This window comes from Chanodichthys erythropterus, chromosome 20, assembly GCF_024489055.1.
Source record: "Chanodichthys erythropterus isolate Z2021 chromosome 20, ASM2448905v1, whole genome shotgun sequence".
NCBI lineage: Eukaryota > Metazoa > Chordata > Actinopteri > Cypriniformes > Xenocyprididae > Chanodichthys > Chanodichthys erythropterus.
Window position 1 is genome coordinate 34,460,453 of NC_090240.1, and position 20,076 is coordinate 34,480,528.

The window sequence follows — 20,076 nt, forward strand, 5'->3', positions numbered from 1 at the left end:
ATTTGTCTGTGCATGTTTTTTTTTTTACTCTTATAGATTGTGTTCCGATTGACATGCATTATACTACAGACAGACCGCAACTGTTGGAGTTAAAAATCATCATTTGTGTTCTACTGAAGAAACAAAGTCACCTGCATCTTGGATGCACTGGGGGTAAGCAGATAAACATCAAATTTTTATTTTTGGGCGAACTATCCTTTTAAAACATAACTGACTGTGTTTACGTGAATACTCGCCATTTTGACATTATTTTGTGTGTATTCGACTGTTCAAGCACAATGAGAGCCGAAAAATAACTCAATTTAGTACTGAGAGGCAGCGTTATGTGCACGCACTTTTTTGGTGTAAGCCAAAAATCTGTGGAAATTAGTAAAATTATATGCAATACACATAATCCTACACCAAAATTCAAGCTCTGTAACACCAATAATATTTTTTCGGAGCAAATGAAACGAGTGAGTGAGGGGAGGACTGTTTGTGTGTCAACTCTCTGTCAGAGAGATGAGAGAGAGAGAAAGAGCAGCTGCTATCGAAAAATCTATATTTTTGACACTACATTGCACTTAGTTTATTATTTTGTGTGCCTTTTTAAAACACTACAATTGAAAAATGTATATATTATATATCCAATTCAACCTACCAAAAGTGGCTAGTAGGAGTGACTGTGTTACACGCCACTGCTGAAATACACCCGCATTTGGTGGATTGGCAGGTGTTAATGTGACTTCCATTAGAACAGGTTGCATTAAAAGGTCATACCATGAAAAAAAACAGGCATAATACCTGATATTTTGTAATAAATAAATAAAACAATAGATGTACTGTACAAAATGCAATGCAATGACATTGTCTCAAATAATTCAATTCAAACTATTGCTCTGCCATGACAGTAGCAGCAGTGTAAAGAATAAATAAACAAATAAAGTAGAATAGATAGTATTATCTTTGCAAGCAGTCTCATGTCACGCAATAAATGCATATCTGCTTATTTAAGCTTCAGATTTAAGATCTTTCAATTTTCCACCGTCTGTTTTGGCCGCATTGACATCTGTGGCTGGTTCAAAGAGTTTATACGGTTAATTCACACTAAAGTCAAAGGTCATATGAAGAGCAGGATGCGAGAGCTCTCCTCGTGTATATGCAAGACACTCTAAAGAAATAGGCAGACATATCACGGGTTCTTCGCTTCCAGGAACTGAATGGATTTTTCTCAGAAATCAGCTCCTGTTTCCATTGATGCCAGACACTTTCAGCCCACTGCTGTGCAATTCACACTCCTCTCTGCATCAAGTGGACTGTTGTTTATGTCTTGAAATTGAACATTTCAAGTTATTGGATGTGCTACATAAACTTAAAACACCATTCTCAACAACACCAAATCATATGACATCCTCAGCAGTTACTTTTACATCTTTTTTTAAAGATAATTTGTAACTTAGGCAACCATATTGCATTAGCATTGATTAAAACCATGTATGAAAACCAGGGGTGATATTTTGGAGGTTCTTGTTGCTTATTTTGTGCTTGTTATGTCAGACCAGGTTGCTTATTTATAATTACAATACAGTTTGCAGGGTGTTTATGAGCATGATTCTTATGGAATATGGATAAATCTAAAGGCTCTTAATTTAGTACAGGTGGGCCAATAATAATGAAGATAACAAGTTTATTAAAAATTCAGCTTTGATCATTATAAATTATATTTTAAAATATTTTAAGAAAACAGATATTCTAAATTGTAAAAATATTTCAGAATATTAGTGTTTTTATAGTATTTTTGAACAAATAAATGTAGCCTTGGTGAGCATAAGAAACTCTGAAACGTGACAAATCTTGCCAACCCCAAACTAGTGCAAGTATATAACAATTAGTTCAAACTTTGACCTGAGGAGGGCAGTAATACACTTAGCAGTGTCTACACTGCCGGAATTCTAAAAGAGAAGAAGAAGAAGAAGAGAGCTAGTTCAAGATGAACATTTATGGTTAAAACGTATATAATTTTTTTTTTTTTTTTTTTTAGAAAATGAATGCTTTGAAGCTGCACTGAAACTGGCCTTCAACCATTTGGGCTCCATTGAAGTCCACTATAAGGAGAATAATCCTGGAATGTTTTAATCAAAAATCTTAATTTCTTTTTGACTGAGGAAAGAAGGACATGGACATCTTGGATGTCATGGGGAAATTATCAGGAAAATTTTCATTTGAAAGTGAACTAATCCTTTAAGATTGTTTTCAAAGCAGGGCATGGAGAACTGCAGACATAAAATCAGCTTGTTATGTATTGTAATCATTATCGAAGCTTACCTGGACACGACTAGAGGCAAAATCAACATCTTCAACATCCTCATCAGCAGCTCTCCAGGGAACTGGAAGTATTTCACTTCCTGGTGGAGAAAAAAAAGACACAACAATAAACAAAACATAGACCAGTCGCAGAGTTCAATGAGGCGTTTATAAGAGAAATTGCGGAGAATCATCATGTGAGAGAATTTTTGATATGCCGTGGTGAGATTTCTCTTTCCCAGTGTTTTGGGAATAATGGTTTTGCAATAGTCCTCAGGCTTCAGCTTTAAAGCTGCCTGTAAGTGCTGTTCAGTAGTCAGGGCTTGTTTCAATATAATCAGGATTTGCTTTCATACTGTTGGAATGAAGTATTGACCTTTAATATTCCCCAAAACCCTCCAAAGAAAATGAGGTTCTGACCCACAATTAAGAGATTATGCCTCTGTTTCTTAAAGGGATAATTCACCTAAAATTTACTCACCTTCATGTTGTTCCAAATCTGAGTGATTTCTGTCCATTGACAGCTATTCTGGTGTGTTACGCAGCATGTTTGAGCTTCTGCAAGAATCAGTGAGGTTCATTCTCGAGTTACGCAGCATGTTTGAGCTTCTGCAAGAACCAATGAGGTTCATTCTCGTGTTACGCAGCATGTTTGAGCTTCAGCAAGAACCAATGAGGTTCATTCTCGTGTTACACAGCATGTTTGAGCTTCAGCAAGAACCAATGAGGTTCATTCTCATGTTACGCATCACATTTGAGCTTCAGCAAGAACCAATGAGGTTCATTCTCATGTTACGCAGCACGTTTGAGCTTCTGTTCATGTTCACTGGTCAGTGTTTATGTGTAAATTAAAGCCGAATTTACATCTGTTCACAAAGTGATCATGTCTCTTCAGAAAATTTGGACTAAACTGCTAAAACGGCAATTCATATCGATTCGTTTTACGATGTCTTCATGAACTTTTTGAAGCGTCACAGTGTTAGTTGTGTAGCTGTCAATGGAGGGACAGAAATCGCTGAGATTTCATCAAAAAGATCTTTATTTGTGTTCTAAAGATGAATGAAAGTCCCTAAAGGTTTGGGTTTGGTCATGTTTTGGTGAACTATCCCTTTAACTTCAGGCAGAAAACAGCTAGCATCAGCAAATCTTACTGAGTTGCCTAAACACTTCTCTTCATCAGAACTCAGCAGTGACCTCAGTCCAAAACTGCCCAGCGATAATGCCCAAATCTCTCTCTCTCTCTCTCTTTGGTTGGATGTTTGGCCTGTGGTCAGGACTCTGAGAAAGCCTCTTTACTTTAAGCTCTGCCTGTTTTGTGGCATGCTATGAGAGCAGAGGACTGCCAGAGCGGAGAAATTAATCCATCTTAAAACTGCAGAGCCACACTCCATCCACTGCTCACATAGGCAAATACACAAATATGAATGTCATATACAGTCAAACCAAAAATTATGCAGACATTTTTGATATATTTTTAGTAGTGGGTTCAGGACAATTGTTCATTTATGTAAGTGAGGATAGCAAAATAAAGTAAATTGTGACATATTATATATATTAAACCCAAAAATTCTTCATACAGTGGACTACCAGTAAAATTGATAAAAAATTTGGAACTTAATATTTTTGTGGGAACCATGGTAGATTTTCTTCAGGATTCTTTGATGAAAGTTTAAAAGAACACCATTTATTTGAAATATAAGTCCTTTAAAATGATCCTAATGACAGTGGACATGAGGTATATTAATGAATCCTGAAAGAACAGTTTAAACTGTTAAAAAGTTTACATAAAAATATCAAGCGGCACAACTGTTTTCAAACCAAACAAACATATGTTTATATATGTTTAAATATTTGATGTTTTTCGACCACTGTAAAATACAGAGAATTAATCTCAGAATACAGAAAGTGCCCTTCATACAGAAAATGCCCTTACTCTGCTGCATTTCAATTACTGATTACTCTTTTAATGTAATGGCTCCCAAAGGCCAATCATTTCTGAAGAGGAACAACTGCTCGGAAAGAAAATTGCAAATCACCCTATCAAAAACGTTCCCTATCTGCCTGTTGCATTATTTAAAATAGATGTTCTTTTGGATTAGATCACTTTAATTACAGTGGGAGACACTTCACTGCAAGTATTGATTAGGAAATGTCTGAAAGGACAAGGACAAGCATTGTATTTTTCCTCATGTTGCAAGATGTCCAGGTCCATATTTTACAATGGAACAATGATTGCCAATCCATTATTTCTTTAAGAACATTTTATGCTTTGTTTCTGAATGCTCAGTTTTTGAGGTGGAATTGTAATGCCTCTGTCCCTACACTCTGAGAAGAATCACAAAGCAGTTGTTTAAAAATTAACCATTGATTTGTGCATAAGTGGCTCATCTGTGTGTGAGAGCAGAGGCCAGATGGCACACTTGTTCTCCTAAAGCGTAACAATAAGGTACATCATGCTTGTTTTTAGTGGTTAAACAATGACTGGGCGGTATACAACAGTACAAATGTGTCCTGGGAGACTTTAAAATTGTGTTTAAATGGTACAAACCGCCTTTTGTTATGACAGAGACTAACAAGAAATCAAGAACATGTAATCATATTGAAAATACAGAACGGGATATTTCCCTAACAAGTCAAGATGGGAAAGACATTACAGTTACTGGTAGCTCTTTACAATAAGGTTCCATTTGTTAACTTTAGTTAACTAACAGTAAAAAGCAATTCTAAAGCATTAAAGTATTAGTCCACTTTTAAATAAAATTTTCCTCATAATTTACTCACCCCCATGTCATCCAAGATGTTCATAAACGATACCAGATGAGGAATAAGGGTCTTATCTAGTGAAACGATCGGTCATTTTCGAAAAACAAAAAATTTAAATGTATATGCTTTATATAAGCGAACATTTTTTTTTTTTTTTAAATGACCGATTGTGTTTACTAGATAAGACCCTTATTCCGTATCGTTTAAAGCTCTTTGAAGCTGCACTGAAACTGTGATTTTGACCTTCAACCGTTTGGTGCCCATTGAAGTCCACTATAAGGAGAATAATCCTGGAATGTTTTCATCAAAAACCTTAATTTCTTTTCGACTGAAGAAAGAAGCTCATGGACATCTTGGATGACATGGGGGTGAGTAAATTATCAGGAAAATTTCATTTGAAAGTGAACTAATCCTTTAAACACAGAAAAAGTTCAATTTTCATGATATGCCCCTTTTAATGGACCGGAGATAACATGAACTGACATTGAACAGTAACATTAATAAATGCTAACTAAAATTGCTATTTATATATAACATTTATTAAAAGGTTAATAATAATAATACTGTAACAAATGGATTGTTCATTGTTACTTATGTTAGTTAATGCATTAACTAAAGTTAACTAATGGGACCTTATTGTAAAGTGTTACCCATGTTAACATTCATTTTTAAAATGAAAACTGACAAAATTAACTTTTAGTAGTAATTCAAATGTAACAGAAATATTGATGACATTATCTTGCACTACATGGAGTACATGCAGATGTTTGTTCAATCAAATGCTCTCTAGAATGACGCTGCATAAATAAAAAGATGCACTGATTTATTTATAATGAGTTATCTCTGTCTAGTATGGGATGTTTACAAGCAAAACAAGAGCAAGTCCTTCTACTGTAGCAGTCTGCTCTGCTCTAAAAGCCTCTCCATGCAAGTTTTTGAACGCACTGTTTCTTTTTTAAAAGCAATTTAAGTGTGAGTGCTTTAGTGTCCTTGCTGAACCGAACATATTAGCTGATGTTTAAAAGCAAAAAGGGTTGAACAGTGAACACCTGAAGCCTCACTCCAGAGCCTAGATATGAGAATAAGACCCTTTGAGGCTCTTTGTATATTTTGAATGTATATATATATCTCTCGCATATATTTTATTATTGAATGTGTTCATTTATCAGACCAAGACTAATTTCCCTAACTGGGACAATAAAGTGTAACCTAACGTAATCAAACCCTACTAACCTTTGAGATCGCCTTCACAGTGTCAACTTATGCCAATGTCAACAACTTTTCTTTCTCTTTCCCTGGAATATCTGGATATTAATTGTGATTAATAATCGTGATTATAATTTCTGAACAAAATAATCATGATTATCATTATTGCGCAGCCCGATCCATCTATTGGGTGAATTGACTTCCAAAAAGTGTTAGTCTGTAAAAAAGTACTTTAAATAGTCAGCATATCACTAACATGTTGGTGAACACTGTAATTTCAGAAGTACAACTATCACTAAGTTTTTCCATCAAGTTTTTCCTCAAGACCTCAGGGCACCTGCTTGAATCCTGCCATCTAGTGGAACAAGCCCACTAATTTCTCATGAGATGAATGGAGCTGAAGATCAGCTTTTAATCAGGTAATATTGTTCCTGAAGCTTTATGTTTCCTCACATAAAGAACCCTGAAGTGGACTAATTCTCACACACTCATCTTGATAGCACACAATAGCACTGAATGAAGATCAGACAGAATTGAAGACTTAAATATCAGTCTGTTTTTCGCACAAAATTATGGTATGACTTTGTAAAAAAAAAAGAAAAAAGATCATTAATATTTTTGGAGCTTGACAGATTTGGTCACTACATGTAAATGAGCAGCATGCTTTCCATGTTATATATATATATATATATATATATATAAACCCGATTCCAAAAAAAGTTGGGACACTGTACAAATTGTGAATAAAAACAGAATGCAATGATGTGGAAGTTTCAGATTTCAATATTTTATTCAGAATACAACATAGATGACATATCAAATGTTTAAACTGAGAAAATGTATCATTTTAAGGGAAAAATAAGTTGATTTTAAATTTCATGGCATCAACACATCTCAAAAAAAGTTGAGACAAGGCCATGTTTACCACTGTGTGGCATCCCCTCTTCTTTTTATAACAGTCTGCAAACGTCTGGGGACTGAGAAGACAAGTTGCTCAAGTTTAGGAATAGGAATGTTCTTGTCTAATACAGGCTTCTAGTTGCTCAACTGTCTTAGGTCTTTGTCGCATCTTCCTCTTTATGATGCGCCAAATGTTTTCTATGGGTGAAAGATCTGGACTGCAGGCTGGCCATTTCAGTACCCGGATCCTTCTTCTACGCAGCCATGATGTTGTACTTGATGCAGTATGTGGTCTGGCATTGTCATGTTGGAAAATGCAAGGTCTTCCCTGAACTGAGCGCTGATAACAACTTTGGTTGTCCTCTTTAGTCCGGATGACATGGTGTCCCAGTTTTCCAAAAAGAAATTCAAATTTTGATTCGTCTGACCACAGAACAGTTTTCCACTTTGCCACAGTCCATTTTAAATGAGCCTTGGTCCAGAGAAAACGCCTGCGCTTCTGGATCATGTTTAGATATGGCTTCTTTTGTGACCTATAGAGTTTTAGCCGGCAACGGTGAATGGCACGGTGGATTGTGTTCACCGACAATGTTTTCTGGAAGTATTCCTGAGCCCATGTTGTGATTTCCATTACAGTAGCATTCCTGTATGTGATGCAGTGCCGTCTAAGGGCCCGAAGACCACGGGCATCCAGTATGGTTTTCCGGCCTTGACCCTTACGCGCAGAGATTGTTCCAGATTCTCTGAATCTTTGGATGATATTATGCACTGTAGATGATGATAACTTCAAACTCTTTGCAATTTTTCTCTTAGAAACTCTTTCTGATATTGCTCCACTATTTTTCGCCGCAGCATTGGGGGAATTGGTGATCCTCAGCCCATCTTGACTTCTGAGAGACACTGCCACTCTTTATACCCAATCATGTTGCCAATTGACCTAATAAGTTGCAAATTGGTCCTCCAGCTGTTCCTTACATATACATTTAACTTTTCTGTCCTCTTATTGCTACCTGTCCCAACTTTTTTGGAATGTGTAACTCTCATGAAATCCAAAATGAGCCAATATTTGGCATGACATTTCAAAATGTCTCACTTTCAACATTTGATATGTTATCTATATTCTATTGTGAATGAAATATAAGTTTATGAGATTTGTAAATTATTGCATTCCTTTTTTATTCACAATTTGTTTGTAGAACAACTTATACTGCTGGGTTAAAAACAACCCAAGTTGGGTTGAAAAACCCAGCGATTGGGTTGTTTTAACCCTGTGTTTGGGTTAAATGTTTGCCCAACATGCTGGGCAGTTTTATTTTACCAAACTATTGTTTAAAATGACTATATGGCTGGCTTAAAATGAAGCCAAAATGGGTTGGAAATTAAAAATCAGACACATAATTAGTAGTGGCAACAATAATCAAAAGGTGAACATTAATAAGCAATTTAATAAATGTTTGTTGTTTAATTATTATTCATTAAACTTTTTAATAAATGTTCATTTATTAAACATTAATAAATGTCAATTTCCAACATATTTTGGTTCATTTTAAGCAAGCAATACAGTCATTTTTAAACAATAGTTGAGTTAAATAAAACTACCCAGCAGGTTGGGCAAACATTTAACAACCCAGTTGCTGGGTTTGTCCATTTTCAACCCACCTTAGGTTGTTTTTAACCCAGCAGTTTTTAAAGTGTACTTTACCTGCGTACATACATACGATATACTCACATAATAGCAAATCTATAGCAAATCTCGGCTGTGTGATTGGTTATATCTTCCCAAATGTAAACTATATTATTTTCCAGCTCTAATCTGCTAAATGCAACTAAAAGGCATGAAGATATTAAGATATCATAAACAACATCATGATTTTCAACAATCTGTATAGTGAAAAGTGCTATATAAATAAATTTGACTTTACTTTATGTGGCCAATAAAGTCTGTTCAAGAAAATTAAAACCCCTCAGGTTTGTTTAAAAAGTAGATGACAGATAAACGAGTATTCAAATTTCCTGCAGTCTTTTGTATATCAGCTGTTTGGAGACGTCCATACTTAATCTATGGTGATGCCCTGAGGAAAAGCAATACATCACCCAAAATTAAACTTCTGTCATTATTTACTCACCCTCATGTTGTTAGCAAACCCATATGACTTTCTTTCATTATAATATAGTGATAAGAGACATCATTAATGTTTGTCCAGCTTCAAAAACCACTATAAATGCGATATCTTCCTTGTTTTCTAAGGCCACACAATAGCTTTGTGTGAGGAACGCACCAAAATGTAATTTGCTTACTGAAATTTTGCCTTCCACCCTTGCTCTCAATTCTCTCAATTCAATTTAGACCTGGTACATCCATGATGCACGTGAGCTCCCATTCAGGTCACTCTTTGAAATGTCTCAATAAAGGGCACAAAAGATCTTTTTGGGGACAATATTGTTTTGAGATTTTATTCAAAACCTCCTGCTGAATGTGTGAGATACTCCCGAACTGCCGATACCGACAACATCATACCAAACGCTGCAGGATTCATTTATGCTTTAAACAACAGAACAGAATCCTGCTGAGCTTCAGTGACAGATTGCATTTCTACTCACGTCCAGCTGGTTTGACATTGACATACGGGTCTGGCCCCAGTAAGGAACATAGAAAGCAAAAGAACATCCCAAATCAGTCAAATCAAACTTTGTGAATCCACCATTGCCAAAAATGAAAACTATCCCATGATTTACTGACCCTTATGCCATCCTAGGTGTATATGACTATCTTCTTTCAGACAAACACAATTGGAGTTTTATAAAAAAAAATTACCCAGCATTTGTGCATAATACACTGAAGGAGGCTGTACTGTACCAACAGGTGGACTTAATGCCACTAGTTGGAACAAAGAATAGAAGAAAAGAATCCTAGCATTGGGCATTTGTTGCTTTTTCCTGTTATACCAAACTCATCTTGAACCGTGACCCCAAAACTGCAGCATATACTGAACCGTGACATCTGTGTACCGTACGGTGTACATTTTAGGACATCCTCACACCTCAGTCATACAACGAAAATGCGTCATGCCTCAGACTAAAAGGCTTCAGTCATCGAACAAAATGGCACCGCGCCTCAAACTGAAAGGCTTCAGTTCTCAGGAAAAACAACGTCAGGTGTTAGGTCATGTACAATTAGGCATCAGACGAAGAGGCATCAGACGAAACGGACTGTGAAAGAAGCGATGCAAACAATTGTGAACACATACGAAAATTAACCAAGGTTAAAAGTGTGTTAACTATGATTTTTTTAAAAGAGGTAAAAAGTCTTTTGAGCTATTTGACTGGTTACCAAGGATTTATTTCTGCTGTTCCAGCGCCAGAGAGGTGATTAGGCAAGACAACTCAATTTTATTTATATAGCACATTTCATACACAATGGTAATTCAAAGTGCTTTACATAAAAAGGAAACAAATACATAAGAATAAAAATGTAATGCATAAAAATAAAAATAACAATAAAAGCAGAATACCACTATCTGGATGGAAGAGTCACATTTTACATTTTCATTCAGCCCGTTGCTGTTTTTCTTTTTTAAATCATTTTTAATGCTCGAATAACAATAAAATAAAGAACATTGCCAAAGTATTACATAAATAGCCTACATGAATACCATCAGTTATGAATTCTACATAATTAACATGCATGCACACACACCATAAGGCAGGAACACACCAAGACGACGGTCTAAGTTGATCCTCATCGGTTTGGCGTGTCAGGCCAACTTTGGACCCAGACGCTGCCGACGTGAGCCAACCCGGCAGTCTGCTTTCGTCGCCACTAGTTCGTCGGTGTCGGCTTGGTGTGTTCCTGCCTTTGCATCAATTTGGGAATAGTAACAGTTAAATGTATAAAAAGGGGAGAAAGAAAATGACAACTGAAGGTTGACATTATGATGGGATAAAAGCCAATAGAAAGTTATGATGCCTGTTTGTTTGAGTCCGTTTCGTCTGATGCCTTTTGGTATGAGGCTGTTTGGTTTGATGGCTAATTGTACGAGACCTGAAACCTGACGTCATTTTTCCTGAGACCTGAAGCCTTTCATTCTGCAGCAAGATGCTGTTTTGTCCAGTGACTTTCGTTGACGTCCAGTATGACTGAGGTGTGAGGATGTCCTAAAATGTACACCGTAGTACCACTGCACCCTTAATAAATGCACACATTTTCTGTGATCATCTGTGACTATTACTCTCAAAACACTCTTTCTCAATGCAACTATTCAACAAGTGCATGCTATATCTTCTTGTATCTCATTCAATACTGCTAGCGACGGCACAACAAATCCAAGAATATTCTCACATCTGAAAGAGAATGAAGAAACGCTGCTGTGCAGATTACACTAACTGCATGCACAATAGGGATAATTCAGATTCTGTGCTTCTTAAACATCAAAGCTAACAAAAAAGACTATTCTTCAAAGTGTCCGTAAACAGTTTTGGGTCCAAATGGGAGACAGTTTTGTCTCCCATTTGCTTTTCCAAAAACATGATAAACACAGGAGTACTTCAAACTAATGCGAAGCATGACCATCTCTTCACGACCCACAGCATCCTTCCCCTGCCAGTGCTGAGATTGCATTGCTATCACTGAGCTTTACACACAAACACAAAGCACCTCTGACAGATGTAGACATAAAGGCGCTCTGCTTTTGCTCTCCACAATGCAAACAACAAAAGAGAGTCTGTATTGTGAGAACGTTTTCTGAAATCAGCTTGGAAATCTTTCTAGCAGAAGCACTTTGATAGGGTTTTACATCCTTCAATAAGCATGTCAAAGTTGCTTGTGTTTGAAAAATTGCATTGGGGAAAACCAACGCTATCTCACGACCAATTCGTACTTATTCTACGAGGTGGCTATTTCGTATAAATTCATAAGACATCACTCGTGCGAATTCGTACGATTTGTCTAAATCCCAGTGACGGTTAGGTTTAGGGGCGGGGTTTGGGGTAGGTCATTCGTATGAATTCATACGAATTTGTCAACTCGTAAAATACATACGATTTAGCAAAACACGTATGAATTAGTACGAGTGAGGTCGTATGAATTCATACGATTTAGCCACCTCGTAAAATACGTACGAATTGCCGTGAGATCGGGTTGGAAAAACACATCCAGTGCATATAAGAAAAAATATGATGTCAAACATCGAAATATTCAGTTTTATTATACGTCAGAAAAAATGTTGATCGTTTTAAAAGAAGATTTGCACCATTTTAAAAAGACATAAACAGATAAATTATGACATTTTCATGATTACACGGACACATTCCCTATTGTAAATGTCAATGTATTTTCAAGTATGTGAGTGTATTTGCATTTGTATTTAATGTATAGTTACGCAAAGTGTAGCTATTGCAGTATTTATTATAAATTATCCATGCACATTTTTTTTAAATTCATGTGCCTTGTAATCTTGAATCAAAATAACTTCACCTCTCTCTTGCAGTGACTTCTCTTCTCTGATGACATGTTTACTGGTGTGAGGGCGGGGCAACCTGTCACTCACATGAGATCCACCAATAGCAAACCACAACCATCCAATCAATTCCACAAGCCCCGCCCTACATTTGTTCTTGTTTGAGAAGCAGTTTCACTCAGATGTACTTCACAATTGGGAATAAAAATCTATGGCAACTTCTGTTTCATGCTGATTTGATAGTTTTAAAAACAAAATCTCACATCCTCAAAAGTAAAATGAAAAATAATGCTTTTTAGTGATGATTATTAATTTGACCTATACATTTTCATTTTATGATGTGCAGTTGTAGCTTACTTTAAACACAATAACATTTTCTGTAGTAAAATGGCTAGCTAAATGCCTGTGTGTGTATGTGTGATGCAGGTAAACCCTATGTTATGGGGACAAAATGTAATTTTGGGACAAAATCTTTTGGTCGCCATGAGGAAAACAGCTTATAAATCACACTGAGTGATGTTTTTTGAAAATGTAAAGGGTTGTGTCTAGGGGTTGGGTTTGAGTTTGGGGATAGAATGTACAGTTTTCTGTTTGCTTTTGTATAAAAATAAATCAATAGAGAGATATACAATAGTTGTACTTTTTTGATCACCAGCCACTGTGGCTTGTGGTTTTCCAAAGTTTACTAGCCATTTTCACTGGCCACAATTTTGACATCGATAACATTGGGAAAAACTGCCATATAGATATTTATAATATTATCTCATAATTCTGTATATTAGCAGGTATATTAGGCTGCTGTCACTTTAAAGGGTTAGTTCACCCAAAAATGAAATTTCAGTCATTAATTACTCACCCTCATATAAGACCTTTGTTCATCTTCAGAACACAAATTAAGTTTTTTATTTTTTTTATCCAATATAGAAAGTAACTTAATTACAACATTACGACAAGTAGTAAAACCTTTGTTAAAATAGTCCATGTGACTACAGTAGTTCAACCTTAATGTTTTGAAGTGATGAGAATCCTGTGTGAATGAAGTCATTATTTTATGTTTTTGTCATTGCTTTATAACACTGAGTTTGAATCAATGCAGTTACATGGACTATTTTAATGATGTCTTAAGTACCTTTCTGGTCCTTGAAAATTTGCCATGACATTGCTGCCTATGGGGGATCAGAAAACCCACAGATTTCATCAAAAATATCTTAATTTGTTTTCAGAAGATGAATAAAGGAACAACATAAGGGTGAGTAATAAAGGACAGAATTTTCATTTTTGGGTGAACTAACCCTTTAAGACCTGGCATTATACCATTATACTGTTACACGTTCACTTAAAACATTACCTGACTAACATTTTGACATTATTTTGTGTGTATTTGACTGTTTACGTGCAATAAGCAGCAAAAAAGAAGGCAGCACACTTTGGGTAGGAGCACAAAATCTGCAGGAATGAGTCAAATTATGATTCGAGTGAGTGAGGGGAGGATGGTTTGCGTGTCAATCACTGTCGGAGAGATGGAGAGAGAGAAAGAGCAGCTGGTATTGTGTATCTATTCTTAGGAAAATTAGGTTCAGATGTTTCAGTATCGAAAAATCAATATTTATGACACTACATTACAATTCGTTTATTATTTCAGAGACCTTTTTAAAAGACCATAAATTAAAAATGTAAGTGACTGTGTTACTGCTACTATATATAAATATCCTATTATATGTTGGTAATGGTGTACTATACTCTATACATGCATGAGAGATACTTATAGAAACTATTCTTCACACTTCCCATCCTTAATGGTCTCCTTAAAGGACTGCTTGTGAATCAAACACTTGATACTGAGATTAAGACTGTGAGAGACAGAGAGATAAAAGAGCTTGTATGAAGTGAGCCAAACATTTCTTTCCATCAAGTAATCTCTCAATACTGAAAGCGAAAATGCTGTTTGACTGGAAACAATAGCCAACTGGAAGATATTTCGATATTTTGGTGCAATTTGTTTTTTGTGGATTGTGAGGACAATAACTAATTTTTACATGCATTCAAACTTTGGAATAATAAAGATTTTTGTTTTATGTTTTTGTAAGAAGTTTCTTCTGCTCACCAAGGCTGCCTTTATATAAAAACAGTAATATTGTTAAAGTATAATTTAATTTTTTTTTATTTATTTTTTTTTATGTATTTTAAAATGTAATTTATTCCTGTGATGGCAAATATTCTGATTTGGTGCTCAATTATAAGTAATTATTTTTGATGTTAATAATAAAGATTCTTATTATTATCAATGTTGAAAACAGCTTAATATTTTAGTGGAAACAAATCAGAATTCTTGGATGAATAGAAAGTTTAACAGCATTTATTTGAAATAGAAATCTTTTGTAACACTATAAATGTCTTTACTGTCACTTATGATCAATTTAATGTGCACTTGCTGAAAAAAAAAAAAAAATCTATCCTTTTTCTTGGTAATGTTTCATGGTTTCCACAAAAATATGTATCAGCACAAGAGTTTCCCACATTGATAATAGTCAGAAATGTTTCTTGAGCAGCAAATCATCATATCAGAATGATTTCTGAAGGATCATGTGACACTAAATACAGGAGTAATGATGCTGAAAATTCAGCTTTGATCACAGAAATAAATTACATTTTACAATATATTCACATAGAAAACAGTTATTTTAAATGATAATAATATTTCACAATATTACTATGTCTTTTTTTCCAAAAAACTCTTTGAAAAACAAAATAAATGGAATTATTACCAGTAGAGTACATGAATTAGATGTTCCTGTAGCTGAAATTATCAAGCATAACACCAAGGTCATGGGTTCGATTTTCAGTGAATGCATGTACTGACAAAACATAAGTCGCCCTAGATAAAGAGCATTTGCCAAATGCAAAAATGCACATAACATTTCCTTTCTTTCTTTTATAGGTTCAAGCTAAGTTTCTCTTGCAAAATAAGCCAATTTTTTTTAAAGAGCCCATTCTAATTTAGCTGAAACGGCCGATAGCCTCACCGACCTGCTTTAAACGCTGCGAGGCTAAGCAGCACTTGCTTAATGTACAATTACTAAGAGCATTTATATGATTGGACAGTAATCCCTGGCCGTCACAGCAAATGGCCTGTGGAGGTTTTATTTTTAGGCGTATTTGAGAATCATAACGGAGGTTTTAGCCAACGTGACCTTTTGTTTGTCATTCATTCAGTCACTGTAGTTTTAATCTACATAACGCTGTAGTTTTAATCTACATTGCAAAAATTACGTGTATGTTCTTCCGCAGAATTTTTTGTCTTGTTTTCCAGTACAAATATCTAAAAATTCTTAAATCAAGACACAAAAAAACTCAAGGGATGTATAAAAAAGGATATTAGGGAAAACAAAACAAACTCAAAACAGGGGTTGATGCATTTATATAAAAATGTATACATTTAACCATATTATTAAAGACAGGGTGAAACAAAAGCAATAGTACTGGAAAGTCGTCTAAAAAAGGAAACCCACAGGTCATTCGGACCAAATGAGACCAAGTTTGTGACCATTGTAGGAGGCGCTGGAAAGGGTTTCGAGAGAGAATTTTACAGTGCTTCGGTGGCTTGGTCATACAAGGGGTTGACAGAAGGACTAACCTGCTCCGAGAGGTTCTTGGAGCGCAGGAAGAAGCCGAGCAGACATCCGATAACCACGGCCAACACTGAGAGGATCAGCAGGCCGTTCTGCTTACAAACCCCTTTCACTCGCACCCACACTGCATCCAGCGCCACGGCCATCGTGTGTCCCACGTCCACAAAACACCAGCCACACTAGCAGATCTCCATATATCCACCACCCAGATCCAGATGGGACAACGACCCACGCAGATGGACCTTGGACAGAGCGTGAAAGAGAAAGGTAATTGTAGTTTTGCTCAGACCCTGGGTAAAACACTCATACTCTTTCTTTCTCGTCTCTCGTTCTTCACCATGCAGCAATAGACTAAGAAGATCATCACACTTTTTTGATGCATCCACTGTTTCCAAGCCCATTCGGGATGGATCAGCTCCGCCCACCTTCCAGCTCAGCCAATAGGAAGCGAGCGGCAGTTGGTGTCGTGCACAGTGCGGGCAGCATCAATCCTATTAGCGAAAGCACGCTGTGTAAAGGGGTATGTGGCCTGGATTACAAACACAGAGCATCAAATGAAGATTAAACTGGCTGGATCTATTCATAAACAACACTGAATTGAAGACAAATGGTCTTTGGGCGTTTACAGATGCATATCTTTGTGTAGTGTTTGGGGAGAATGGGAGTTTGAGGTTAAAGCACAACCATTTTTGCACATATTTTGAACCGATTCAGAAGGACTTGGAACAAAAACATGGGATTTGTAGTTCCAAATGTGCTAGGAATACTCAAGAAATTAATATAGAGAGAAATATCGTATGAAATATAATCTTGATAAAGGTCATTGTTAGACATGATGCATGTAAAAAAAAAACATGCAAAAGTTTGGGGTCAGTAAAATATTTTGTAAAAAGAAATTAAAGGGGTGGTTGATTATGATTTCACTTTTTTACCTTTGTGTAATGTTGCTGTTTGAGCATAAACAACGAGCTTCTTCCTTGGTTAGTGACATCACTAACTCGAAAATTTACATAAACCCCGCCTCCGAGAACATGCAACAAAGAAGAGTTGTTGTAGTAGAGTGTTGTTGCCATTCTTCTTCCTGAGTCTCTCCATCAGTGTCGACTCCGGTTTGAACAATGTAAGGCTGAACACCAACACTGACAATCCTCATTTTGACTGCGTGAGATTCTCCAGCTTTGTTGTTGTTGTTGAGCTGTTAAAGCTCCGCCCTCTTCTGGAAAGTGGGCGGGAGCAGCAGCTTATTTGCATTTAAAGGGACACACACAAAAACGACGTGTTTTTGCTCACACCCAAATAGCGTCAAATTTGACAAGCTGTAATAAATGATAATTAAAAGACTTGTGTTACATTTTTAAAAAGGTCCCCTTTAATACTTTAATCAAGCAAGGATGCATTAAAGTGATCAAAAGTAACAGTAAAGACATTTATAATGTTACAAAAGATTTCTATTTAAAATAAATGCTGTTCTTGTTATTCTATTCATCAAAGAATCCTGAAAAAGTAGTTTCTTAAGCAGCAAATCATCATATTAGAATGATTTCTGAAGGATCATGTGACACTGAAGACTGATGCTGAAAATTCAGCTTTGATCACAGGAATAAATTACATTTTTAAATAAATTAAAAATAGAAAACTCTTCACACTATTACTTCTTTTACTGTATTTTTGATCAAATAAATTCAGCCTCGGTTTGCACAAAAGACTACCTTTAAAATCTTTCCGACCCAAAGCTTTTTAACAGTATATCAATAAAAAAGAAGAAAAATAATATATAGTATGAAAAGTGGTGTAGGCAATCTGCGCAGTCAGTGATTTTTGCACAGGGAATCAGAGAATCACAGGAGCGTTAGATGACATAATCCCAGCACACCACACACATCTCTGCTCCTCATTCACAATTAATCCGCAGCGCCGAAGGCTAAGCATCGCTCTCCAGCTGTCTTATTCATCAATGACTCTCAGAAGATGCAAAAGCACTGGGTCAAATAAAGAGCTTTTAGTGGAGCACTGTTGAATAACGTGCCTGTCAGATGCTTCATTAAAACCCACTGAACCCCAGCGAGTGAGTAGTCATGTATGACCTAGCCTCTCAATACTCCTGATGATGGTACTAAAGCGACAGCTAAAGATCCTTTAGGAATCAAAGCAAACTGCACTTAAACAGATGTTAACCAGCCAGAGCATCTTCGAAAATTGTAATGATTCATCATAGTGCATGTACATTTCACTTCAAGTGTCAGCCATAATTTGACTTACACACCTTTTTTTCCCTCTTTGCCTTAAAAAAAGGAACTGGATGCATCATATTAAGGAATTGTTTTCTTATATAATTATAAGAATGCTTAAAAAAAGCATGAATTGTATGACTTATTTTTATTTTCAGTTCTTTATTAATTGGAACTTCGGTAACACTTTATTTTAGGATCTTTTAACTAGTTGCTAATTAATTAGCATGCATATTACCAAAAAATTGTCTGTTTATAGTTCTTATAAAGCACATATTAATGCCTTATTCTGCATGACCTTTTTCTACATTCTTAATCCTACCTCAACTTAACAACTACCTATATAGTAAATTAGGAGTTTATTGAGGGAAAAGTTGTAGTTTAATAGTTTAGTGTAACCAGAAATTTATTAAATTCAGTTAAAAATTCTGTCATCATTTACTCACCCTCATTTCAAACCTGTATGACTTTCTTTCATCGGTCGAACATGTTGTTTGGCAGGATGTTCTTATTGCTCTTTCCATTCAATGAAAACAGACATGATCCAAAAATGGCATTCTGAAAATGCAAAAAGCTTTTTGGGTTATTGTGTAGTCAATATTATTAGCCTAATACAAAAACACAAGTCTACGTATGCCCTCATTTTGATTTGGATGTCCTTGAACTTTTGCCAAGTTCCTACTGTTCTGATCCATAACAATAACAGAAATGGGCAGAAATGTCAAATTAGGTAAATGCATTGACTGTGTTAACAAAGAACACATATTTCATTAATTTCAGCTCTAAAAAAATTCTAACAAAAACTGAAACTAGAAAACAAAAGGATGACAAATTGTTTCCACACACTCAAAAAAGAATTCAAAATGATTATAACCTGACACAAACTCTTAAATGGCAAAATATTGTTGATAAAACAGCAAGTGAAACTCCATATTTATATCCATATACTAAAAACTATTATGAATTCTCCAAATTGTTGTGTTTTGAAGTCTCAAAAGTTTGCCAGAAACGTTCCCAGCATTATGTATTCAGTACCGACAAACTCTACATATGTGGAAGAGGCTGAGATTCTTGTTTGATGAAAGGCACAGAGGGAGAGTTTTTCAGTACATGGATACAACTCCGATACGAGACTCGTGCGTCATATGTCGTGTTTCAGTCAGGACAGCCGCCAGCGGATGTTTACCAGTAGAGTAATCCGACTCAGTCTGGCCGTCCCACATGCACAACAACCCTCTCTTTACCTCTACGTGTACCATCCCATGACACCATTCCGGACATGACCTCTTTAAAAGCCTCGAGTCTGTGTTGTCGTGGGTGTTATTTTGCAAATCATGCAAACAATATCAGTGTAAATGTGTGTGTGCAAGGTTGCATGTGTGCACATTTGTACAATTGTGTGCTTGATTTGTCTCGTCATCCCTCACGTCAGATGTTTGCCCAGACTCCATGCTCAGTAATCCCACTCTTTTGCCAATATTTCTGCTCAATCTGGTTTCATCAGGTCAGGATTAGCAGAGATTAGTCAAATGTCCAGCCGCTGCCATGCACATTCACTCATTCATTAATAATGTTAATGTCTCTGTCATCAGCACATGGCATTTCTCTCAC

The 20,076-nt window shown here is 36.0% G+C and overlaps 1 protein-coding gene across 1 annotated transcript in view; it reads right to left on the reverse strand.

Annotated features, from left to right (window-relative positions):
- Nucleotides 1-16,383, reverse strand: part of slc1a7b (solute carrier family 1 member 7b) — a 56,108-nt gene extending 39,725 nt beyond the window's left edge. Inside the window, exons 1-2 of the mRNA XM_067370730.1 lie at nucleotides 16,243-16,383; nucleotides 2,305-2,384 (exon numbers count right to left, since the gene is read on the reverse strand). Coding sequence (XP_067226831.1) covers nucleotides 2,305-2,384; nucleotides 16,243-16,383 — 221 coding nt within the window. The remainder of the gene's footprint in view (nucleotides 1-2,304; nucleotides 2,385-16,242) is intronic.
- Between the last annotated feature and the right edge of the window lie 3,693 nt (nucleotides 16,384-20,076).